Source organism: Varroa destructor, unplaced genomic scaffold (assembly GCF_002443255.2).
Source record: "Varroa destructor unplaced genomic scaffold, Vdes_3.0 BEIS01000007.1, whole genome shotgun sequence".
Lineage (NCBI taxonomy): Eukaryota > Metazoa > Arthropoda > Arachnida > Mesostigmata > Varroidae > Varroa > Varroa destructor.
In genome coordinates this window covers 3912671-3938479 of record NW_019211460.1, presented here as the reverse complement: position 1 = coordinate 3938479, position 25809 = coordinate 3912671, and the positions used below count along the sequence as shown (strand labels likewise).

Below are 25809 nucleotides of genomic sequence, written 5' to 3'. Positions count from 1 at the left end.
TATAACGAAAATAACGAATTGTTAAAATAATTTATATTCGATGTATATTTATCGAACAGCCAATAGAACACGCTTCTATGTGATGCAAGTGACTATCCTCCAGCTTTCTGTACTTGGCAAGAGTAGAAGGTACAGTCAATGAAAGGAGAATGTTCTCTAAAGACACAGATATAATTTAGTAGCGAGGAGATCGAAATTTTATAAGGCACACAAAACGTTATTGTAAAGCTTTTCCAACACTTTTTACGCCCATCGATTATGGCAGGCAGCTTCTATGTAACACAATACTTAAAATCATATTTTGCAATCGATCGCTTAGCGATTTGTAAAGGATCAGTTTCAATGAGCCTTTTGTGGCACTGGCGCTGAAGTCTCTAAAGGTAAATCAGATAGGCACAAAAACGGTGATCTTGCCATTTTCGTCATTTAATTTCGAACTGATATATTGTAAGTAGCACAAAACGGGATATTTTCAGGATTAGTCAATAGAAAAAAAACCTAAAATTGCATCCAGGTTTGTTTATCTCCTCTGAAGCGGCCTACCTGCATATGTCTTTTTACATCTATTTCTCCGTAAACAACGCACTATTTATTTAATTAAATATTAAACTAAAACGCTACAGCTCGCTCGAACGAATATAACGATAAAAAGATATACTAAAGCTAAAAAAAACCTTTTTTAACCAAATTATTTCTATAAAGCGGCAAAAAAATTCTTGTAATTTCTTCTTGGATGAATAAACGAGTGGTAAATGAGAACGTCAGTGCATGTGAAGGTCAATATTTTTCGAAGTCAATATCTCTGTTTATGAATTTATATAAGAGATATGTATAAAGTGTACAATATGCAAACCAATAACCGATTTCACGAAAGTGAGTATAAACTATGTTGAAGTCTGCCGTTTTGTTTCTAACACAATTTGCGTTTTTTTCACAAACTCATTAAATATTGTGTAGAACATTAGATATTGTTCGGTAAGGCAATATTTTACCAGTTTTCGGTGCAGCAAATAAGCCTATGCATGATTTATCAGCTTAATACTTGGGATATGCTAATAGATTGGTGCTACGATGGCTAATCCTATGATACCCTTCGAGAGGATGCTACAATGACTTGTTTCAAATAAGACGATCTAACTACTAGAGCGTTGTTAGGATTAAACCCTCATGGTGTCAATCCTGATGCAGCAGTACTCACGGACAGTGCAACGCTACCGGAAGGATGTAAAGAGTAAAATAATTATACATATTCTGAGAGAAACAACGGTCTTTACTTACTCTGCAGACGTCATACCTGCGCAGTATTTTAAGACTCCCTCTTGTCTGAATGGCAACTTTCTGTTCTTCGGCTGAAAAAATGTCATCAAATGAAAGTAGAAGGCATTGACTTAGTCGTCCTTTAAGATTAGCAGCTAGGGTCGTCTTGCCAGAGGCTGGAGGCCCGAAAATTAAAACAAGCACCGTAGAAGCGTTCTTTTCCGCCATCTAAATGATGGATTACCCTTAATGTCAGGCCCAAATATCTAAAAACGATCAGAAAACATCAAAAACATGAGAAAACTTACTTTCCGACAAACGCATAAATTAGTATCCGCGTATTTCGTATACTAATTTACAGATTCTACCTAGCCACCCCGAATTTGATATTAACCGCTTACGTAAGTTTAATTTAGAAAAATCAATATATACTCTTACGGTCATATGTTGAACTAAACTGATAAAAGAGTAACTTTTTAGACTTTGTTAGAAACATCCCGAAAGAACCATCTTATAGTTGCCTTCGCCACAATTTTTTTATCCATATGGGATATATACAAATGCCTTAGTTGTGGATTTCGGGGATACCATTTTATTATATTGTGAGCCTTGAAACAATCTCGCAATTGTACTAGACATGATATAGTCTTCTCTTTTATATCTTGTTTATCCTACAAGAGCTAAAATCCGAAATTCTCGCGCTCGTTTCTTTTGTGTTAGAAAAGGTGTTTACATTTACTAAAAGACCTTACTTCTTTCGACACATAAAAAGCAGCTTAGCATCAATAAACAGTAGTACACTGAAAACCCTTGACTTCGGGTAAACAAAGTTTTTCTAAGTATCTTGGGTAGGACATCCGACAGGCTTACAAATCTGACAGGATTCGATCTTCCAACAAAAATTAAATTATATTACTGCCGATGGGTTAATAAAGTCGTTAGTCGATAAATCATTGTATATCACAAAATTGAAAACTGTTTATATTTTAAAAAGCTGTTTTGTAAGACAAACTGAATACCGTTATGACCACAAAGTACAGCAAGTACGGAGGTCCTAGGTTTTTGAATTACAGGACTCAGTGGCTCATCAGTCTCTATGGCCTTACAAGATATGCTTAGAACTCGAATATGCTATCTTAAGTGATCGATAGCGTTTCATCACGATTATTCAAGAAATACAAGGCTGTATATGGCCCGTTCCATCAGAAACCTATCTCTGTAAATGTATGCTACAGCAGATCGCCGTAAGGGTGAATATAACTGATACCTATTTTTTGTTAGCAGTGAAAAGCCAGGATGCCTCCCTCTATAGACCATAGAGTGAAAGCCGGGAGCGCTTTAGGTCATGCTTAATTCTTAAGCAATATAAATATAAGCTTAAATATTAACAACAGTGCATTTAAAAAATACAAAAACAATGACATTCAATCATGGCAAACTTTCAAACTCAATTATATTACAATGTCTAGTAATAAAACTAACGATTAAAAGTATACAGGTTTTTATAAAATTCACAACAAGCATTTTGCCGGTGATGCACTTAATTGAAAAAAAAATTGGCAGGAAAGTCATGAAACTCTACGTATGGCTAATAGAAATGCTGGAAATGTGACATTTGTTTTATTTCCATAGACATCACATAAAAAACATAGGATTGCGTAGGAAATACGCGAAGCATAAAAGAAACTGTTTTTGTCTTGTATTCATTATATGCATTAAAAACGAATGGCAGTTTTAAATCAAATAAGAAGAACTTTGCGTTTAGCAGCTTTGTGTTTACACAAGAACTAGCCTTAATGGACTTCTAAAACCCGGTAACCTCTCAGCTTAGCTATCAGGTGCTATGTGTTCAAAATATCAATAGTACCAATCATTACACATAGTTGGTTCCAATAGAAGGTGAGCGGCATATACAAGATGAGTGAGCAAGCGTAGGCCTGTACCATTAGAAAACGTGACCTATAATTCAAACTGAGGTGAAAAACAGTAGGTTTACTAAATGGGATTAAAGTAGGTTAACAATTAGGTATTAGTAGAATAAGTATAGCGTTATGACCCTAGCAAACACAGCTTCCAATCGCACCCTCAACTAAAGGTTAATTTCCTTCAACTGTAAATTGGTTTTCCAAGCTGCCCAATTCCGTGGTTACACTTCCGCTATTATCAGCGTGTTTGAGTCATGAAGTCAACTGATTGACACTTTAAGCTGCCGCGCACGCCTCTTCGGCCACAAGATTTACGATCATACAATTGATCTGGCTGACCCGTTGCTTGGCTGCCGCGAGAGTCCTAAGATAATCTCTTCTACTGTGCCAGTCTGCGCCAGCCTGCGCCAGCTGCAGATAAGCAAAAGTCTTGAGAACGTAAAAACTGGCCTAATTATAGTTGTCAAAGTGGTCGTTTTAAAATGTATGGATTAAACGTGTTTCGTGTGTGGTAGCAGACAGGCGAACTATGGCGGTGAAAATTTCGACCTAAAATACAAATAACAGTTATCAATAATTTCTTCTTTCTTTTTTTGCTATTAAAATCACCTTTATTAATGGTGCAGTTTTGAGGCTGTAACAAATTTGCAACCTGTTTTCTTTCCACTAGAAGGCGGTTAAGTTCCTTGTAAAATAGAAAGCAAGAATAGCTTGAGATCTTTCCGGAGCCACATGACAAAACAAACATAATGGTATCAAGCATGCAATTAACGCGTGTAGATTCGCTTCTGCTTTATATCAAACCTTACCATGGTAGGTTATGCCAGTAGATTCTAATGATCTAACTGCAACCTTGAATATTCCTGAGTTTTCTCTATCCGCGCACCTAAAGAATAACCTACCTACTATCAATTGTTGCTTCCACTATTATCATCATCATCGACAAGAGAAACAGTTGTACGAGAAAGTAGTTTTCCATTACCTTACACCATCTATACCTACATCGAAGACAGAACAGCAGTACATAATAACAGCTTCTGTTATTTCGTCGACCGACACAAGGGTAGCAAACCGTATCCACCACTTCCGCACTGAAATTTCTTGTTATACATAATCTACGCACTTTCAGCAGACATCAGGCGCTAGATGTTTTCCTTCGTCCTTCTGGCTTGTCCCGTTCGTTGCCGACTGGTAGAGAAGGGTATCATATAGACAGCGCGTGCGGGAGCATCTGTGCAGCTCGACTCACAGAGTCTACGACTGCCTAATTGTGTCCGATAACCGAAAGCAATGCTTAAAGAAAGCGTAGTTTCTCAGAACATACTGGTTATTGGGGTGAAGAGCACCCGGAAAAGAGGACTGCCATCGGCGCCATTTATTTTCGTTGTTTTGATTTCCACTTGTGCGATTTCTTCCTTTCGGTCGCGCTGCTTCTGCTGTTGTTATTAAAGCGGCCATGGCAGTCTCTGCTAGTGCTGCGTCTAGCGCCACTCCTTGCCGCTATTTTTGTTATTGTTATTATTATCGCTGTGCGTTAGTTTCTGGCGGGCGGTTGGCTATTAAAGTGTCGTGTCATATCTTAGCTCCTGCGGAACCATCGTCGCGGGATTGTACCAGGAACGACTCTGTGACGCTCGGCAGACGAGAAACTCTGCAGCCTAAATAGCGAACAAGTACATGAGAAAGGGTAAAGGGAGCAACGACCTCCGATTCTCAACTGCCGCCAATAACAGGAGCGGTCGCGCCATTCGTCTCGTGCAGACAGTGCTAGTAATAATATAATACATGGAATAATCCTCTGAAGCCGTTTCCGGCAACGTTGTCAAGCTCTTAACGGAATATCGACCAGGTGCGTTTGGGCGTGTGTGCCGGTATTCGTGTGTATCTGCCTGCGTGTGTATTTTAACCAATTTTAATCAATTTCTGTTGTTGTCGTTGTTTGCACGAAGCAACCCGCAGAAAAAAAGATCAGAAAAGCCGCTGCTATTCACCAGCACTGCCATGGACCGCGACGAGCACCACATTAATGGACTGTTCCGTGCCACAGTAGAGGGCACCATAGTAAACAAATAGGCGCCGACAGACCAACCGACAGACTGGCCAATAAATAAAAGAACTGCCAATATAGCAATCATTTTCTTACTATATACTGTTATGCATTCCATCGAGCAAGGAGAACGACTATATTTGCTGCGACTTGTTAAATCGAACTCGTTAGTAATTCTGGCGATTTGTCCTCGCACATGACCATAAGGAGAGTGCTAGAGGAAATGAAGTAGTAAAAGTACGTATTTGTTCAAGTCACGAGTGTTTTGTATGAAAGCACTACTACATCGATTTTTTTGTCTTTATGAAGAGCTTGTCATTCAGTGGCCGGCGGTAGAACGTGTCGAGTGCAGTGCGCAGTGAAGAATACAAGCCAAAAAGGCTCTATAAAAAAAAAAAGGCACCAAGACTTAACTCTGGTATGCTGATGCTTGAGAAAGGCGTTAGTAACAGACACTCACGATTCGTTTCATAAATAACTGTAATGCATTTTGACTCAACTTTTTAGTTTAGAAGTACACCAGAACGACTCTTGTGTGAAGACAAGGGTGTAGTATCATCAACGCCGTCAACATGAAGTATCTTTCTGAGGAACGTAAGTCTGCTCTCCTTGATCGCATTCGGAATCAGACGCGCCGATTACATATGCTTAAGAGTCGACACAGTAGAATCCTGCCCGCCGTTGGTGAGTTCTATATAGATTAAAAAAAAATTTCCAGAAAGATGACGCAAAACAGTACTTTACAGATAGAAGTTATATCTAGAGACAGTATAATATTTATTACTAATTAAAAAGAAAAGTCATGCTTACTGCCGATGGTTAGTACAATATACCTATATTTCTTCCATGCAATCCTTTTGTGTTATTTTATGTAAACACCGAGTATCTTAGGCCACTTGATTTGTGGTGGCAACGAACTCCAGTGGTAGCTTTAGTCTTTTGTGAAGTTCTAATATTCCTTTACCACGAACCGGATGTTTCCTAAATATGATTTTTTTTGGGATTGTTCCAACAGCATCACACACGTGCTATATGCACTATAGGATAGTATAAATAAATTTTGCTTTTTCAGCTCGAATACTCTTGCCAAAACCTGTTGTCCGTGATACGCTAAATATTTTTTTTAATGTGTTATTTTTTTTACGAATAGAGCTTAGAAAAGCCTACTTCTTATCGGTTTTACGCCAATTGACTATGGTCCAAGCTAAGGTTTTATAAGTGTTTATCTTTATTAGTTTAGGTGTTGCTAAATAAAGCTTGCTTCTCTATTCATTAAAGTGCAAATTATTCTTTTCTGATTATTAAATCGGTATTTGTATTGCTTTAAAAAAAAGTTACTGTTGCGATAATAAAACATGTAGAAGCAGGATCTCAACAGAGTTAACAAAAAGGGTCGGCCGTAGCTGAATGCATAATTTTTCTTTAAAATTCGTATAAATAATTTAGTCATTGTAGATTAAGATGCGTGCTTTCTCTGATAAATATCTCTTCAAAGGTAGAATAGAGCGTGCTCCGCTAAATTTTTGCATTGTTAAATCTAGCTTACTATTAACATATCAGTCTGTTATTCCGGTGCTAGTGTATATAATTTCCGTAATCACCTTCCACGGCGCGTATCGATTTACGGTATGCTTTTCAGGGGCCGCTGTTGCACACGTACAGGCTAACTGTGATGCAGCACTTGCCGCAGACTCTGAACGTTTGCTGATGCGAGCGAGCAATCTCGCGCGTACATGGATTAACGCAGCCGATCCCAATGTGAGTATCTTTACTCGAAAATTATACATACTTCACTCTGTGAGTTTTTTTTTTCTAAGACTGTATCTAGTTAAAAAAGGATATCTCAATGAAGTTTTTTGTATGTAGTGTCATTACTAATCATGTTTAGTCAATATAACGATCATTCACCGCGACTACAGCTATAATTTGCCACCGAAACCACTCAGTAATCCTTTTTAGCATATTGTTTTATTCAATATGCTAAAAAGGCTTTTTAATAGCAACCTTATATCAAGCAATATTAATGATCAAAAACTCAGTACAGTATTACAGTAGAGCAAGTACAAAAAACTAGTGAAAATAAACGGACTGATAGCAGGACAATAAACCTTCGAAAATGTAAGTGCTCACAGCTGTTAAAAAGCCCAAAAAGTACATTACCGGCTAACCGACAGAGTTTTTGTAGACGACCCAATTGGCAGTTCATATATTCCCTTCCAAAACGCCGTTAACATCTGTATCAAACATTCAGATGTATTAAAAATGGCTCTTTAAGTAATACATACTATTGGTTTCGTGAGAAAAAAGAAGCTTTTGATCTTGGTCAGGGTTTAACCAGTGCACAGAGGCTACGTAAGAGCTGATCTTTGCTCCAGCTCTGTAAGCAACGTATTGTTTGTTACCATGAAAAATTGTTGTTTATTCCAGAAAGAACTAGCTTTCCTTTAATACCATGAATAACAAATGAACGTATGCCCGCTGTGACAGCCAACCAATGTTTGGTTGTTTTCCAGTACCCATTTTGTGAATAATGAAGTGTTATAACCCGTAGAGTTTGATGGCCGTAGGTTAGAAACTAAAACTGCGATCCTGCTAATGGCCAAGGCTTTTATGCCCTAACGGTATTTGAACCATCTCCATTAATCGCTTATTTTTGCATGTATATATATAAACGCTACTACCCAAAACACCATTACTGGATCAAATAATATACGACTAAACTCTTGATGGAAATTTTTTGTTGCGCTGTTGCCTTATTGAAAATAATCTATGTAAGATTAATTTCACGCTACTTTACAGTGCTTTGGCGTAGTGGATTACTAGTTGAGGCGGTATATATATAATGCCTTCAATGTAAATAATAAACAGTTTACGTCTTTTATTTGCTGTTTGTGATACCTCAAACTTAGATAGTATCTCTTTCAATAATATTTGTTCAAGGTAATGATTGTGAAGTGAAAAACGAGAAGTAGAATGACGAGTAGTTTAAATTAAAAATGTTTCAGGAGGAGCTTGAAATGGAAATTGACCAGCTGTTAGTGTATCTCGAGCGGCGTCGCTATCCTCGACGATGGATCAACGGTGATCTAAAGACACTGGATGCTCCGCTCGACGGGCTTGTTCGTAATCATAATAACAATAATAATAATGTTAATGATGAGGATGATGATGAAGATGAAGAGAATAATGCTGAACAAGATGATTAAATCCGAGCTTCAGATCAATAACACGAAGAACAAGAGGAAATAATTTAAAAAATAATGAAGAGGGTTGTTCAAAGGATAAGCTAGTTCCATAACAGTAATTCTGTCCACTCAATTTCACTAATAGGTACGGCACCCAAATTAAAACTTTTCTTATCTTTTTTCTTGAAACTGTATCTAAATAAAAACAGATATGACAACGAAATTTTCCACAAGTGCCAGAAGTGTCATTCCTGACGGTCTTGTTTATCCTGTATAACCATTATTCATTGCCATTCAATTTGGGATCCAAACCATTTACTAGTTTCAAAGTATTCCTTCTTTAAGTGTCAAGAGATATTCATAGGCATAGTGTCGATAAAAAGTTGCATAAATAATCTACATACAAAAAATTCGAGCGGAATTAAACTTTAGGCTAATGGCGGGCCAGAGGCCCGAAAATGCAAGGACTCAAAGTGGCCAAAATGTACGAAAAGTGCCAAAAGGCGCAAAAAACTTTAAAAGAGTAATTATTGGATTTTACCTGAATGATCGGATTGACAATGATTATTTTCCTCTCCGAACCAGCCGTTTATTCCTGTATAAAAATCCACGTATATTAAAAATGATGTTTTAAGCCATTTTGATAAATTTTTAAACTCTTTGAAGCTAATCTTGATTCACGATATTCCGGCTTGCCTCGTAGAAATCTTCCTTGAACTTTTCGAAACTTGCGCGAAAAACTAGCAACAACGTAGGTCGTTGACTTTGGGCAAAAAATAAAGTTTTTGATCTTAGTTGGGATTCGTTTAGTCCGAAGAGACTGAATAATAGCTTATTATCGTTCAAATCGTGAAAACGACCCAGTATCTCCTTAGATGCCGAGTCATGCTTTTATCTGTTACCAAGAACATTTGTCTATTACTATGAACGACCCGCCGAAGTTTTCCTAATTCTAGTATGGTACCCTTTATATATATAGCGCATACTGAGAATAAACGGCGATGCTTTATGAACAACGTTCAAAAACATAAATACACATACAAACACAAATAATAATGATACTAATCTATATTTATAATAGAAAGTAGTTTTAAACGTACTTGTGTTCCATTATTAAAAATATGCAAAACGAATGTAGCCTCACAACAAATAACAACAATATGTATTCCGGTGAGGCACCGTTAATAAAACATGAAAATAGAGAAGAGTCTGCTAATATAAAACCCTTTGATCAGACTATGACAATAAAGGCTGGTGATCCTATGCGATAGGCGAGCACCAATTACTGCGGTGTCTGCATTGAAAATACAGAAGCGTTTAGATCTAAGATATCCGAACATATGCACCATACATTCGTAATTATGTATGTGTTAATGGTCAGCAAAAAGAAACACTTAAGCTTTGTAAATATCATAAATCGCTGCGATACATTACGGAGTTTTCAATACAGAGAGCAAAAGAAATTTCCCCAGAATGGTTCATACAGAACTTCTGATGGGCTCATAAATTAATACAGTGTTTGTTTCTTCGATGTCTGACCTGTTCATCAAGCTTTGTAGGAATGGTGAAGTGTAAGCGCAGGACGGACCAACTAAACTAGGCTAATTTTATTTGATAGATATTAACTGATACATCCTTATACTATATAATAGTGTTTTATATTCGTTTAACAGGCTTGCTGAAACAAACGATCATTATAATTTTATTTCTTATTAATATAATAATGTACTGAATATCAATGTACAGAAAAAGTAAATAGAATAGGTAATTATAATTGAGATGGCATGATAACATTAGTACGGGAAAGGGTGTACATAATTAGGCCTCCAGTTTATGAAGAGAGCCAATTTTAATACAAAAACCCATAATATAATCCATTAGAAGCAATGAATGCGCTATAATCACTTTAGAAGTAAAAATAAGCTTCATTATCTTATAATCAGTACCTACTTAATATAAGTATCTATTGGTTATATGAAAACCAATCAATGCAAAAATTGCTCAAGTACCCATATTAATGATGTAATAAAGGGTTATTGGCTACAACTACAAATATCTAAGCACTATTTGAATCTGCTATAGTTCTCTATAAAATCACAAAACAGTTATGAATCAAAAACAATTCAGGACCGGGAATGCTCTGAAGTGTATCAATACTTCAGAGCATTCCCGGTCCTGAATTGTTTTACAAGCTATATCAATAGCTTGTACAAACCGCCATGATAAAACTTCATAGCTAACGGAATGTTTAATTCACTATCGATTGCATTTAACTATTTACCACTACTTTACTATTATATACTCAACAATAATAATTAAATAAATTAAATTAAAAAATAATAATTAAAAAAAATCAATTTATGTCAGCTATTTTTTACATATTTTATTAGGATGCTATTAAACAAATTAAACAATTAAAGAAAATATCCATATTCTTTAACTACAAGTAAGAGAACACTACCAAATGACGTGAAAACCTTCGTATTTATTATTAACTCATGGACGTTTTGGCTATGGCTTCACGTTCATCGATTCAATGAGTTTAATTATTCGCACACGCTAAAATCTTTCTACATTGTGATTCGTATTCCACCTTTTAGTTATCAACTTAGACTTAAGAACGATGTACAGCTCTTTACGGCTGTTTAGACTGAAACAATCCAAGTTTGGTCATCCTCTCGTTGTCTGCGTCAGCGTCGTAGGTTTTATAGAAATCGGCGTAGGCCTGCTTGCGTGGTGCAGCAACCAGAACCTGCAACGACGTGATAATAAGATCACGTATAGACTGTAAAATGGAACTTCGTCTGTAGTCTCTCATACAAGGTGAATAGATATCTAAAATCGTTTATATTTTACAAGCTGTGCGACAACGGAGAATTGATAAATAGCACAAAGAAGTAAGACTCTGTTAATGTGGCAACTTGATAACACGAGAAATCCTACCTGCCATGCCGCCGCAGTAGCCGAAGAGACGGCAAGAGCGATTAAAAGATGTTTGCGAAGATGATCCTTCAGCAGGCCATGGAACTTTGCGGGTGCAGCCGACATCGTCTTTTCAGTTTACTTAGCTGCTATAAACTTTCCATCAAATTAAACATTAAAAAAAAGGTAGTTTTAAGGAAATTTAAGATATCGTTTAATGTTACTATTTAATGAATTTTAGGGAAACCATTACACACTTTAATGATTTTGCAGATTATAGATTATTTATTGATAAGTTGCTATTGTTACATTAACTTTTACTGTAAACATACCCAACGTGGGCAAGATGTAACAAATGCAGTTAGAAAGCCCGCACTCCAGCTGACGCCTAGAGATTTTTTACATTGTGATTAGATTCTGAATTATAGCTCCTTGCGCGCATTCATGGCTAAAAGACGTCACATTTTATTTACTAACGAATGCGCCTGATGAAACAAAGATTCGACTATACTTAAAAAACAGTGACTTCAAAAATCAAAAAAGCTTGTTTATTTCGAGAGTTTTTCTACCGCCGCAGTGAAAGTCGAAACCACCTCACTACCTTTAAGCGCATAAGACGGCCCCAGTCTTCGTTAAGGTGCCCTTGATCGTACAGTGCTAACGTGTTTGGCCCCTAGACTAAAGGAAACGCGGTGGTCTAGGTTCGAAACTAAGTAATGCTGAATGACGATTCCGGACATAAAACCGGAATTTTTTTTCTAACTTTTGTGTACATCGAAGACACAAAGCGCGATAATAACTGCATTACTATGAAGTTCAGTATGCAATATTTACGATTTATGATCTTGGTCAAAGTTTTTGTATTCCAAAACATCACTTATAAATAGCTTTTCATAGAACATTTATCAGTACAACTTCTCTTTTGAAGAAATATGGACTCATGCACAGTTGAATGGAAACATGCAAAAATCACCTAAAGTCCTTCAAAAGATCAGCTACCTTCTGATTCGGAATAGATGATCACCTCTACAGTTTGCAGCACTGAAAATGTTGTGTCGTTACAGGAGAAGAGTACAGAGGTCAAACTTAAGAGTTTCGAGAGATAAACTAAGTCTGTAAGGGCAAACGAGTGATTTAAAGCACCGTAGAACTTCGCCGTTGGGGTCTCACACTAGCGCAGTTCAATCTAGACGACTTTACCACCGTTAGCGGAACACACTAAAATTAGTACCACAAATGTTCCAACTTAGTGCCAAATTTGATTAAATCAAAAAGCTTAATCAATGACATGAATTTTGTCCAACAACTCTGATAATTCGTTCGCATTGTATCTAAAAATATGCGATTGTTTAAGAAGCTTCCTTGAATAGAATATTGAACAGGTAAAGATACTAGTCCAACCTGTACATGATTCTTCTCTCTTTGCTGCCATAATCGAAAGTAAACTGCTACATTTCGAGTTTCCAACCTCAATAGGTCCTTAATCAAACGTAATCCATTACTTAGCAGTATAAACTAGGCAATTTAGAAGAATTCGCGCGAAAGGTCCGACCGCCGACCTAGCTGCTGAATATACTGACACCGTATCACAGTCGTATCACGCCGGTGCATATTTTCCAGTTGTTTTCATTGTGGCAAGCATTCACATTTTACGGCGCCACATGTTCCGGGTCGGCGAATAGGCCGAGGCAAGTCGGCTCTCTTTCTGTTTACTATCCCTGTTCCAACGGAGAATCGCATAGATCATTGTTGCTGATTATCCAGCACGAGCTGATTAACTACTCACACCAGATAGTCCAGTCGATTAGTTCTTGTCCTGTGACACGAACGAGTGAGGAAACGGAGAACCCAAACGGGCCAGATAGCCAGAAAAAAAGCAACAACATCGTCTGTGTGTTTGTCAGATACGATTCGAATGTCACCCAATCACTTGGTTTAGCACTTCGATTGAGCTGTGGTAGCCGTCTTTAATAGGAATTACTGGGCGGGCGCGAAGTGACTCCCATAGCACGCTACCTGCCTAAATGCACAGAATAACGGAGCATAGCAGAGTCTTCGTGTAACCGCCATCATTAGTACTAGCAGGACCTGTGTGTCGTCTACTAACTATTACGACTACTAGTGACCGCTAAAGGCTTCAGCTGCTATAACTAATGGTGCCTCACTGACTGTAGTAGTTCGTTGCCGGCTTACCGTTGTTGTGCCGAACAGCAAAAAGCCGAAAAATTAAACCAACGGCGACCAGGTTGCTACTGCAGAGGGAGAGAATAAAAGTGAGAGCTGGTTCGTCTGTTTGTGTCTTTGTGCTGCTGCTGCTGCTGCCGGCGGCCGTCGTAGTTGTGCGGTAGTGTGTTGTTGGTTTGCTGTGTGCCGGTAGTGTCTGCTGCCCGTCTGCCACGTTTTGTACTTTGCTGCCTTATATATTATAATAATTTCTTCTTTTTCACACTCTGCCTGTTGTGATACCGTGGACTAGTTCTACGTTTCAACTGCCCTCCTATCTGCAGTAGCTACAAGTGCCGATAATACTTTTTGCCACAATTGTGGCTATTAAGTAACATCTGTTAATCAAGATAAAATCATTGCACTAAAACACTGAGGCAGGTGGAATCGTTGGTTTAGTTGGAGCGGAACCACGGCTGCTTAGCAGCAGAAGTTCACTTAGTGTTCATAGTGTCGTTTGATTAGGACGAAATAGAAAAAAGCGAACAGCTTCGTTCGTTCGTTCAAAGAGCCTTAAAATGGAGGAGACTAATGCAGATCGTAATGTTGAGATTTGGAAGATCAAGAAACTCATCAAAAGTCTTGAAGCAGCAAGAGGGTAAGGCAACTTCACCTGTTTTGCAAACGTACTCATCAGCCATTGCAGTTCAAATGCGAAAGATCATACGTAATAGTGGCAAAGTTGTGGACTTAAACATATCATTCTCTATTCATACGTCTGTTAGGTGTTTATGGGCGCCTCCTGCCTATATTTGTTGCTGCATACATAGCTATGTTAGTGGATAGTTTCTAGCAGGTAAAAAATTGACAAAACACGAACGTTGCTGCTTTAATGAAGTTAGCCAGGATCGTTATGCTTATTTCTGGGTTTGCGAACAAACGATAATCGACGCGATACAGCGGCATGTTTGTGAATGTTTGTAAATGATGGCGATGCGAATGCCACTAACCACCGACACAGTGCGGGACCGCCCGGCATCCGTCGTCTGTCCGCCTGTCATGCGATAAACGATTGCAGTACAACGGTAAAATAATGACGATCTTACGTGTGTAGTCGGCCTACTAACTAATTTCCCATATGCTTAGAAAAAGGCAGTCATAAAATTTCTAAGTAAGTATATATGCGATAATAAGTCGCACAGAATTCTTTTATCTTCATATTTGATGTATTCAAGCGTCTTTATTGGAAAAACTGGATCCACTAAAGTGGCACCAATGAGTTTTAGTGGAAAATTGGGTGGAACCTCCCTGCAAGTTATTGATACAAGGCTGGATGATCTTTAGCTATTTCTGGGTACAATGTACATTTTATAAGTGCTTATTGTTCTGAGTATAATTGGCTGTGGTTGCATGAAATGGATCTATGTAGCAAATTACTGTGGTACCAATGTCTGGATTACTGACACAACAATGTCACAAATGTAGTAGAATATTTTTGTAGAGTTCCCTATTACTATAGAGACGAGGACAAATTTGTTCTTGTTGTAAACCGGAGCCGCATCCTGAGCACTGAGCATATGGTCCATGAATGGCTGTTTTATAAAGTAAAGATGAACGGGCCTTGGCACTTGGCCGGGCCGACCAGAGCGGTTGCTTGCTCCATCGATTTGTCTCCAAATCTAACAGAGCTTGCCAGAGGAAATCCCCATTGACATATCAGAATCTCCTCAAATCTCTTCCACAATAATTGTACCTAGACTGATACATATGGACTCAGCATAGTCAATATATTATTAAACTAATTATTATTAACTAGTAAATCATCATGCGCTTTATAGGTATTTTTTTTTGCAAATTTCGCAGGTTCCGTTTTGTTCACCTTTACATCTTTTATTCTTTAAGGAAAACCTTAACAAATATATGTTTAAAGGTAAGAATAGTGCAAAAACAAGTTGTTGCTGTTGACTTCTATTGATGTGTACTTTAAAGCTGATATTATAATGATCACACACACACACACACACACGTCCAACTTACCTATAAGCTTGTTGTTAAGTAGCTTTGGAACGGTACAAAAGTTGAACAAAAGGGCTTGAACTGTCGTCAGCTTATTATAAAACAACGCACGTCGTTCATGACACTTCACTGACGTTGTTTTTATGCATTTGCGTTTGCTTCTCTTAGTAAAACATTTGTTAGATATAGCAACCAAACAATACAGCGAATGCGCTTCAGTTTTGAATGAATTTATTTTCTTAAAGTCAAATTAACGGTTTCTTTTGCACAAGTAAGGATATATTTCAAGTTATGCTTACAAAAACAGGAGAACGTACAAATAATTTGTCGTTGGAGGCAAGTGCAAGCAAGAACTACAGTACCTAGCGTTGTATTTTGTTAAACAATGCAATAATAATGAGGATACATTCATATAAATAATATTGGCAATTTTAGGTTGTTTAGTGTCACACGTGACATAGTAACATTTTCAGACGCTGACTTTTTTTTCATCGACTAGGTTTGGGGCACAAAGGTTTCAAGTAGCAATTTCGATGTTTGGTTCAGATTTCTACAGTTTTTTTATTCTGACGTTACCGAAATTTTGAAACAAAATGTTAGTCTGAAAGAACAATATCTGGAGAGTATGAGGATAGCAGGGAGCTTCCAACTACAACTCTTGAAGTTTTGCTATCGTAATTTTTGTAATAGGAGTCGTTTACCTCTGTTCGTTATTCTTGGCTGCTGACTGCTGAGTTTTTTGTTGCTTCTCCAATCGCTGACAGTACACTTCACTTGTACTACTCAGTACTATACTCGCATTATATTACGTAATACGCGTAATCCTACGTATATTAGGACCAATGAAGCTGTAATGCACAACATTTACATTGAGTCGCCAGAGAAGCGCCATAAGGTTTTGTAATTGTAAATTGGCTTAGGGTGATGTCTTGCCGGTTTAGTTATATCCACCCGATACCTTTTCCGATCAGTGTAGAGGATCCACTTTTATCACAAGTCACAATTCGGTGTGAGGTATATGTTGTATCATAACGTTTTGACGTTTGTTTTTTAATCCTCGCATAAGTCATGAGGCACCTAAGTGTTTTACTAATTCGTGTTCCTAATTTGATTGAAGTGAACAGATATTGTATTTTCACATTCATTGAACCTGATAGATAGTACCTGTGCACTTTAAGATCAGTCGGCTTCCACTACAACCTTCAAATCTACATTAGTTACCTTTTGCAGGAAACGTTTCACAAGACCCATCTTCGGGTTCAGAATTGCTTTCCCGGATTGTTTTGAAGTCACGGGTTACGGTGCTTCTGGCCGAATAGTAGGTTTATACGGCGAACTGCCTTTGCAGCTGTAGTTCAAGGATGGAACTCATCCGTAGACCACTCGTATTTTTTGATTTTCTTCAACTCACTACAATAGCCTGCTAAAGGCCAAATGATAGAATAATGAGTGAACGGCCTCGGAATTCAAAGAATACAAACACACCTTGAATAGAAAAAAAAACCTTGCGAAATTCCGCACCGTAATAAAATAGCGTCATCTTGAAATATGAGATTAGTGCTTGTTTTGAAATAATATTGAACTACGTAATTATTTCTATTACTGTTATTATTAATCCGTGTTTGTGACAGTATGCAACCCAACTATATCAAGAAGTATTTCACTAATATACTAAGTTTAATATTAAATCAATAATGTGTAAAGTAAAAGTAAAAAAGAAGGTAAAAGAGTGACTGAACTATGAAACGAAGGTTGACGGAAGTCGAGTGATAGACCTACTGAATACTGGTTTGTACTCATCTTCAGTGTGTCGTTGACGCAAAATCTAGTTTTGTCAGCCCTTAAATGGCTATTTAAAGGAAGATACACAAGCCAACCTATTATTTAAATATCGCATGCTCCATTTACTTTTAATACGTTTACTTATGTACAGCAGCTGAAGTATAACTAGACTCGTAGTGTTCAACGCCCTGGTCCGCCTTTGTTTCGTATTGAGTTGTGTCGTTTATCGTTAATACATTGTCCCTGCTACTGGCTCCTTTTACAGAAATGGCACGAGCATGATTTCTCTGATTATTCCTCCAAAGGATCAAATATCGCGTATTTCAAAAATGCTCGCAGATGAGTTTGGAACGGCATCGAATATCAAATCTCGAGTGAATCGCCTATCGGTACTCGGAGCTATTACGTCTGTACAGCATCGCCTTAAACTTTATACAAAAGGTAAGCACGGATACGCTGCGGACTCGCACAGCTGCACTTCATTTTGCTATAAGAGACAATGCATTTCTCAAGAAATTCTCTTTGTAGTTTATTTTGTGTACAAGATCGGTCTAAATTTTGGAAAGGCTGTCTCAGGTATATCCAGTTAGTCTGCTAAAACGGTTGTACCAAAAGCGCTTACACTAAGCAGATCAGTGCGAACATTACCGTGTCTCTATGAAGCGTTATATGAGTTTAACCAATACACACAACTTCAACACAGCTTCTTTCCTTCTCCACGATCTAAAATCAAACGTTTTGCTGATGACCTGCTTTGAGGATTTTTATTACAGTCCTATTTCATAATTTTAGAACACATACAGTAGAGAGTTTATGCTTTAATATTCCTAAAAATACTATGAAAACGGCTTGTAAATTGCCTCGACGACTTATTACCAGACGAAACCTTTAGTGGATATATTCGATTTCCGGAGTATAATACATAGTAACACCATTTACCGATAATTAATATTCATTACAGAGCGAGTGAATCTGTCCTATATTTTTAAATAAAATACACATATTCTTCATAATTATATAATATATAATACGTTTATCATAATTCAATAAACTAGAAATATGCGTATTACATTTGGAAACGCAAAATCCATCCAGGCCTTTTTTGATAAAAATGTGCATACATACACTCGTCACAGAGCCGGATGCGTGGATGCCGGTATGTTGGACGAGCAAATATTGATTATTTTGTACTTTCTATTATATCTTCGATTGCAGTCCCCCCGAATGGACTCGTGATTTATTGTGGAACGATCGTTACAGAAGAAGGAAAAGAAAAAAAGGTGAGCACTTGCTAAATTATCGTTAGAGCAGCAGCCGCTTTGTTTGTTACAGCGTAACCATTGAGAAGACTCACAAACGATTTAACTGAAAAAGTACTAATATGCCGGTCTATGCGCAGGACCACGTATATGTACATATATTCGTGAGTTCATCTACAGTTTCGCCAAGCGCTCGTCACCCCATCTCCATTCATTCAAGGCAGGTTTTTTCCTACGTTTTAGGTGAACATTGACTTTGAGCCATTCAAGCCGATCAACACATCACTCTACCTGTGCGATAATAAATTTCATACGGAAGCCTTGTCTGCTCTCTTAGCAGATGACAACAAATTCGGATTTATCGTTATGGACGGAAACGGCGCGTTATTCGGTACATTACAGGGGAACACTCGTGATGTCCTCTATAAATTTAATGTTGATCTACCGAAAAAACATGGACGAGGCAAGTTTGTTTTTCTCCTTCGACACTATCTTGCAGTGTGGTTGATTTTTGTTTTAGTACAAAGGCCAAGCCATCCGCAACGGATGGACAGAGAAGCAAAGTCGTCGTACTACTTTCATCGCTGTTGTCTTCGATTTTGCTTGGAGATTATATTATAATCGCCAATTTACAGGAAATAATTGCGCGAACACGATTCTGAAATACTTATTTGCCTTTTTATAAGGACTCCAGGTAATATATATAGTTCAAAAATACCGGAAAAATCTAATACCAGAGTAGATGTAAGAAAATGCCAAAAGAATGTTAAAAGGTTTTATATATTCAGCAATACAACATCGATTTGATTCGCATATAATAAACCGAATACTAAAATGCAAAAAAATATACAATAGTAATAACGCTGAACATAAACATGTAAAAAAATAATAGAATTGATTATCTGTGCTGGCTTGTTAATCATTTTTACAACATATATCTTGTTATCTATTTGATGTGTGATAACAGGAGGTCAATCAGCTTTACGTTTTGCGCGTCTTCGAATGGAAAAGCGTCACAATTACGTGCGAAAGGTAAGTCTTCTATTATTTGCGACGTTATTTGCACTATACTAAATAGAATCAGGTAAATGATAGAAGTATGTAAAAAAAACTTACAAATTTAGCAATTTAATTTAGCAATTCGCTTTAATACTCCTTCGACATTCGAAAAATATATTTTTCAATTTTTTAGTTAGCTTTTATGTTATGTTAGTAATGTTTTAGCACGAAAACGAGCATGCATACATTCACCACTTTCATGCGAAGACAACTATCTTAATTCTAATATATATATATATATTATAATGGTGGTACATTTCATTAATTTTCATGTCTATTTATATCCAGGTCGCTGAGGTGGCGACACAGCTATTTGTGACAAATGACAGGCCGAATGTGGCAGGGCTCATCCTAGCTGGAAGCGCGGATTTTAAAACTGAACTCTCGCAATCCGACATGTTCGACCCAAGGTTACAGGTAAAAATTTACTTACTGTACTAGGTGAAGTTATTTCGGCTGCACCTGAGCGCTCAAAACTGATTCGCACTACGCCACAAGCGTAGTGCGAATCAGAAGGATGAAAGTAGCTCAGAAGTCTCAATATTTAGCGAAAAGTGTCCTAGTGTGCTTTAAACATCTCCGTTTGATCGTTTATATTGAAAAGTAATGAATTTGATTATCATATTTTCAAGATAAAAAGGGTTTTTATGGTGTGTTGGCATGGTTTTATGAAATTTAAGTGTGATCGAAATTAGAAAGTGCGTTTTTATGGCAGAAAGAAGTTAAGGGTGCAGGTATTAACCCATTTAAAAGGAAACAATTTTATATTAACGTCAAAAGTATTAGTCGTAAACAAGAACTACTACTGTGTATGTCTTCAACTACATGTCATTATATTGTGCTTGTTCCAACTTTTCCTTTTTCCTATATTTTTAATATTTTCCTGTATTATTACAACTGCAAATAAAACATTATGATATGTAAAACCTTCTCTTTGTATATTATTATTTGAAATATTGTGGTGTGAATATAGACAAAGGTGCTAAAATTAGTGGACGTTTCGTATGGTGGAGAAAACGGATTCAACCAAGCCATTGAACTGAGCGCGGAGGTCTTGTCCAATGTGAAATTCATTCAGGAGAAAAAGCTTATTGGACGATATTTTGATGAAATCTCGCAGGTACAAAAAATAATATATTTATACATTGAAGGTTTATTTCACTATAATTAGGTTGTTCACTACAACAATTTTATAAATCATAGCCGACCCAATTATACACATGAATACGTTCTAGTGCATCACTATAGTATTTCTCAATCATTATAAGCAATCATATAGAATAAAAAGTTGAAAAACAAAAACTCCAAGGCGTATATTGTAATCGAACCGAACTACCGGCAATCTGAAAGGCTTAGTGGCAGTAGGTCAATAAATATTTCTGAAAATAATTCTTGTCCTAGGTGATTAATTAATTAACCATCATCTGTAGTATACATTCTAGTTGCACTTGAAAGATGACATATGCTTTTTCAGGACACGGGTAAATTCTGTTTTGGCGTGGAAGATACATTAAAAGGCCTTGAAATGGGCGCGGTTGAAATCCTTATTTGCTGGGAAAATCTCGATACTATGAGGTTAGTAATATAGGTTCCCTAATAATATGTCTTATGTAAAAAACGTTTGCCGATGCGGAAAAGTAAATAGCTTAGTCTATATTTTTTGCTGTATGTATTGAGATCTACACGATTAATTTTACGACAATAGAATTGACCGTCTTCGGCGCTTAGCTCGCGGATTACTAAGCCAAGGAGTACAAATGTCGAAGAGATTTCATACTGTTGGCCATGCTGGTTCTAGTGTTCACGAGGTGGCTTGTACGGTCAGGCCTGTGGTTGAAAGGGACTAGGGGTTGCTGCTCCAAGGTCCACCAACGACTTATAAAACATAATTTACATGAAAAAATAAAATTTTATTGCTCTCTATTTGTTTGACACTTAGCTATCAAGGTGCTTACTGGTACACAGCAACCGGATGCTTACGCTTATTTTTCCTTGATTTACTCAGGTACGTACTCAAGAAGAGCGCTACGGAAGAACAAGTGGTTCTTCATTTAACTCCTGAGCAAGAGAAAGACAAGTCTCATTTTGTCGACAAGGAGACGGGAACTGAACTTGAAATGGCAGAGAGTTGCCCATTACTCGAGTGGCTTGCCAATAACTACAAGAATTTTGGCGCAACGCTTGAAATTATTACCGATCGTAGTCAGGAAGGCTCACAGTATGTCAAAGGCTTTGGAGGCATTGGAGGTAATTCTAAATAATAATAACAAATAAATAAATAATAAACAAATAAATACATAAAATAAGCAATGAAATAAATAAATAAAAACTAAACTAGAAAAACGCAGGTTATCATATGTAGGAACGAAACCCGCGTTTTTTCATGTTTTTATTAACGTTAACTCATTTTAGACATTGTTAAAACTCTTTCTTTAGAGAACATATTCGCTCTATAAGAGGATGTCAAAGGACATCTTGATTTTACAATATTAATAATTATGATTACAATTTAAAAATACACGTATTTGCTATCTTGATCGATAACACCTTTTTCAAATGTCATGTATCCGTCCAGGCTGTAATGATAATCTTATAAGTTGCTTAAAAATGCTACCTTGAAAGTTGAAAGTTAAAGTTATGCGCCGTGTGTGATGTTTCAGGTATCCTTCGGTACCGTGTGGACTTTCAAAGTCTCGAAGCCAATGAGTTGGACGATGAAGATTTTGATCTTGACGATTTCTAAAATGATTCTGGTGATTCTGTGAATGAGCGCTAACCGTTGTTGTTTGTTCGCATTATTTTCCTTCGGCGGGTCTAGCAGGAGATTCGTCAGCAAAGATGACAAACGAATTCATAAAATTACAATGAGTAACAAAGAGACAGTAAGAATAGCTTACTGATTGAATTACATTTAGTTGACACAAAGCCAACTTGTAAAGTGTATGAGCGGATGCCGAAGCCGCACTTGCTTGCAGACAGGGCAAAAATTACAAAATAACAACGAGAGTGAAGCTGGTACTGGTGGGGGGAACAAATATACGGCTGCAAAAAAAACACCTTACTCAGAACACAAACACACAGTCACGCGCTTGCACACATAAAGAGGAAATAAAAACTGAAGTATAGAAAGAGCAGCCACACGAAAATAGGACTGTGCTATTTTGTATGCTAAATGAAAAACAAAACTCTGAATATGATCATGACGATATAATTAGATGACAAACAAGCTAACAAATATACTAGAAATAATAGTAGCTTATAAATAAGATCATTTTGATTATTTACAAATAGTTATTTAACCTCTGTAGTATAAATTATTATAATTATTACTATTATTATTATGACAGTTATTCGTGTATTTGTTTCGTCTAACTGGTGGTGGTCGTTTGTACTCTTCTACGTTTACCCCTGCCAATGTCCTGCCACCCGGAATGCTATCAAAGTCACCATCATTATTATTATTGAGGATTATGATGATGACGAACGATATTTGGCGGCTGCGAGAGGTCGAGTTGGAGCCAGAACAAGTTTCAGTCTGATCAATGATCGTTTTATCGGTCGTCTTGCGCTAGTATTTATCGTTAAAATGAATTCATATTATAACTGTAAATTTGAAAAAATAAAAAGAATGTTCCAGCTCGTGTCAAAGGGAACATCTTTGGATTGGCAGACATTTTCACCGTTACATATAACGTTTTTTTTTCATTTTATTCAATCCTATTATAACATATGCTATTCTCTCAGCCCAAAGTATTTTAGATTGGCAATTGGATGTAAAAAAAGGTACCATCCTGTTGATATCGGCCGGTCAAGTAACTCTGCCTGCTCATCTGGATACTCCCGGCTGATTACGACTGAACCAAATTACAGCGAACGAACTTTGAATACTTTTCTTAGGACTCAATTATTCCGTAAATATTGATGGTCTATCTGCGATACCTCGATTAGCATTTTATGTATTATTTTGGGTTAAAGTCCCGTACAAAAAAAAGAAGACCGTAAAGGGATTCGTCCTCCTGGGGATTGAAACGAATAATTTTTCCATTGTCTTCATCTTGTTGACAATGGAAAGAAAGCAGCCAATGGTAGTAGCTAAACGTAAAGTGACCGTCAAAGAGTTTACGCCCTTTTACGAGAGATGTATGGGTGTTAATAAAAAAAATTATTTGTTTTTTGTTTTGAAGATAAGTTACTTTTGGTCGTCTTAACTCGACGGATATAGGCACAAAGACCTTGCCGTTCGCCGAAAATTTACACGTCAAATTTGACTTCTCAAAGTTAGATGAATAATAAGTGGAATAATTCAATGCATTTTCTTTAATCACCTAAATCTGAGGTGACTTGTATGACATAGAGTAAGCGGTAGCGTTAGAAACTTGGAATCCAAAGGTCCTCGGTTTTATTCTGGTTGGGCACCTGTAAATCAATGCGGTCCCGTACTTGCAACTTAGAAGAAAGTAGACTATTATGCTTTATATAATCATACAGTCTTTAAGAAGCTAAAAAAGCATCCAAAAGTAAAGTATGATGGTGAAACGTATTTCCGCAGTTTCGTTCCTAGTACGTGACCATACCAACCCGGAGGCAGTTTAATATCTTGGACAGGGGTGTAAATTTGAATAACATCATAGAACTAAGGATACTCGTTTTAATTCCTGATAAGTCTTCAAAGAATTGTGAATGACTTAAAAAACACTATGTTAATAAGTGATTCAAAGAAAGGAAAACACCTGGCTCATCTTTGCACAATTGTACAGAGTACGAATCCGTTAGATTAGGCTTACAGAGATAAATGGGTGTAATTGAGTGCCGTAAGATAAAATGACTTGAATGATCAAAATATGAACTAGCAATGGGTGTGTGTATGCTCCATATAACTACATGGAGTTACTAATGAACTAAAACAGAGAACCAGTGGAAACAGAAAAAAACGTCATTTGTTCTGATAAGAGAAAGTGTCGAAGATTTACAATTTTTTGTTGGAATTATTGCAATGCAATGGTAATAATGGAGTCATTGTAATTATTATATTCCTTTGTGGAAAGCGGACGGTTGGCAGCACTTAGCGAAACTCAGAATAAGCAAGAAGCAGATAGTCGGTAAACAGTGCTCTATTGTAGAGTAAAACCAATGACTGGCCAGAAGAAAATAGATCCAAGTTATCAAGTTTCGCATACAGTTTATTAATAAAGGTGCAATAGAGGTCTTGTAGGAACTTCCTCAGAGTCAATTGTGTTCTTATTATAACGTTAGTGACACACTAGGTTCATTTTTATCATTTAGCTTCCTTTTTGCATTGCACTCTACCGTTTGTTTCAACCTGTATTTCTTGCTGTACGCCAGTAACGATCACTAAGAGTCTGGGATTATACAAAGAGCGCACATTTTCTACTATATGCACGTTGAGAGTTGTTTTTAAGCAACAAGCACCCACAGAGCAATCCAGAGAAAACACATCTATCTTTACTAACGTGGAGTCGATTCTAATCTACTACAAATATAAGTCATTTCTATGTACTAGAAAGAGTAAATTAATTCAGATCATTGTAAGTGTAATGATATCAAAACGTGCGAAAAATATTTGTCTTTACGGTTCAAGGTAAAAGATACTGAGATCGTATTATTCTGTATTCGGGTATAAGCATAAAGTAAGCGGACATGGCGGAGTTACTCTCAAAATTATATTCCCAAAAATAAATCCGTTTCAAAACAAACTATTTTAACACAAATATGACGAGATGGAATAACCAAAGGATGCCGATTTACATGGAAATATGAATCGAGATTCTATTAGCTTTTCAAGTTTTACGTGTATGTAGTTGCCAAAACGCTGTAAAAAGCCTTCTAAGTTGTAACACTGACAGTACTCAATAAAGTGTTACTTCCCTTGAGTGATTGCAATGTGCCCAAGAAAAAAATAATTTTGGTAGGTCGTGCGTAAAACATACTCTCCCTCTTTCGTTTTAAATAACAGTATATTATGATACTATTTTCTTTAGTTACTTTTATCTACTGCTACCGTTGCTGAAATAAACAAAAGAAGAAAGTGTTGTTGCTGGTCTGCCTAACGACTTCTAAGGTCTGTTCAACTGAGTTGGTTCAGTCCAGAGTTCACCTATTAAATCTAGGGCACACATACAACCCAGTTCGTGTTGGGAACGGGTCGTTTAAAATGATGCTTAATGGCACATGTA

The 25809-nt window shown here is 37.0% G+C and overlaps 4 protein-coding genes across 33 annotated transcripts in view; 2 read left to right on the top strand and 2 right to left on the bottom strand.

Annotated features, from left to right (window-relative positions):
* Pstk (Phosphoseryl tRNA kinase) overlaps window positions 1-4620 on the bottom strand; it is a 7981-nt gene extending 3361 nt beyond the window's left edge. The window contains exons 1-3 of one of the 16 annotated variants that reach the window (XM_022815645.2): window positions 4165-4620; window positions 3135-3228; window positions 1279-1349 (exon numbers count right to left, since the gene is read on the bottom strand). In XM_022815645.2, coding sequence (XP_022671380.1) covers window positions 1279-1349; window positions 3135-3228; window positions 4165-4208 — 209 coding nt within the window. In that variant the 5' untranslated portion in view covers window positions 4209-4620. Of the gene's footprint in view, window positions 1-1278; window positions 1524-3124; window positions 3229-3991; window positions 4009-4084 lie in introns of those variants that run through there. The other 15 variants (XM_022815646.2, XM_022815653.2, XM_086975198.1 and 12 more) reach the window with 15 other exon arrangements.
* A 265-nt stretch (window positions 4621-4885) lies between these two features.
* LOC111254618 (uncharacterized) lies at window positions 4886-9925 on the top strand. 6 transcript variants are annotated; one of them, XM_086975206.1, is made up of 5 exons: window positions 4886-5031; window positions 5142-5466; window positions 5737-5913; window positions 6869-6987; window positions 8235-9925. In XM_086975206.1, exons 3-5 carry the CDS (start codon window positions 5802-5804, stop codon window positions 8433-8435), a joined length of 432 nt encoding a protein of 143 aa, XP_086831332.1. In that variant the 5' UTR covers window positions 4886-5031; window positions 5142-5466; window positions 5737-5801; the 3' UTR covers window positions 8436-9925. The 6 variants fall into 6 exon arrangements, with proteins under 6 accessions (XP_086831332.1, XP_022671400.1, XP_086831331.1 ...); XM_086975205.1 differs by having other exon boundaries at window positions 4887-5031; window positions 5132-5466; XM_022815665.2 differs by lacking the exon at window positions 5142-5466.
* Window positions 9926-10879: 954 nt separating this feature from the next.
* Window positions 10880-13670, bottom strand: cype (cytochrome c oxidase subunit cyclope). 9 transcript variants are annotated; one of them, XM_086975212.1, is made up of 4 exons: window positions 13530-13598; window positions 11669-11724; window positions 11358-11492; window positions 10880-11166 (listed from the first exon to the last, which is right to left on the bottom strand). In XM_086975212.1, the coding sequence occupies exons 3-4, from the start codon at window positions 11460-11462 to the stop codon at window positions 11050-11052; spliced, it is 222 nt and encodes a 73-aa protein (XP_086831338.1). In that variant the 5' UTR covers window positions 11463-11492; window positions 11669-11724; window positions 13530-13598; the 3' UTR covers window positions 10880-11049. The 9 variants fall into 9 exon arrangements, with proteins under 9 accessions (XP_086831338.1, XP_086831335.1, XP_086831343.1 ...); XM_086975209.1 differs by lacking the exon at window positions 13530-13598 and adding an exon at window positions 12336-12578; XM_086975217.1 differs by lacking the exon at window positions 11669-11724 and having other exon boundaries at window positions 11358-11485; window positions 13530-13670.
* A 151-nt stretch (window positions 13671-13821) lies between these two features.
* Window positions 13822-24840, top strand: eRF1 (eukaryotic release factor 1). Of its 2 annotated transcripts, none has more exons than XM_022814615.2 (10): window positions 13822-14157; window positions 17563-17738; window positions 18513-18577; window positions 18800-19019; window positions 19524-19588; window positions 19904-20032; window positions 20589-20735; window positions 21090-21190; window positions 21621-21862; window positions 22276-24840. In XM_022814615.2, exons 1-10 carry the CDS (start codon window positions 14078-14080, stop codon window positions 22356-22358), a joined length of 1308 nt encoding a protein of 435 aa, XP_022670350.1. In that variant the 5' UTR covers window positions 13822-14077; the 3' UTR covers window positions 22359-24840. The 2 variants fall into 2 exon arrangements, with proteins under 2 accessions (XP_022670350.1, XP_022670351.1); XM_022814616.2 differs by lacking the exon at window positions 13822-14157 and adding an exon at window positions 14516-14670.
* Window positions 24841-25809: the final 969 nt, after the last annotated feature.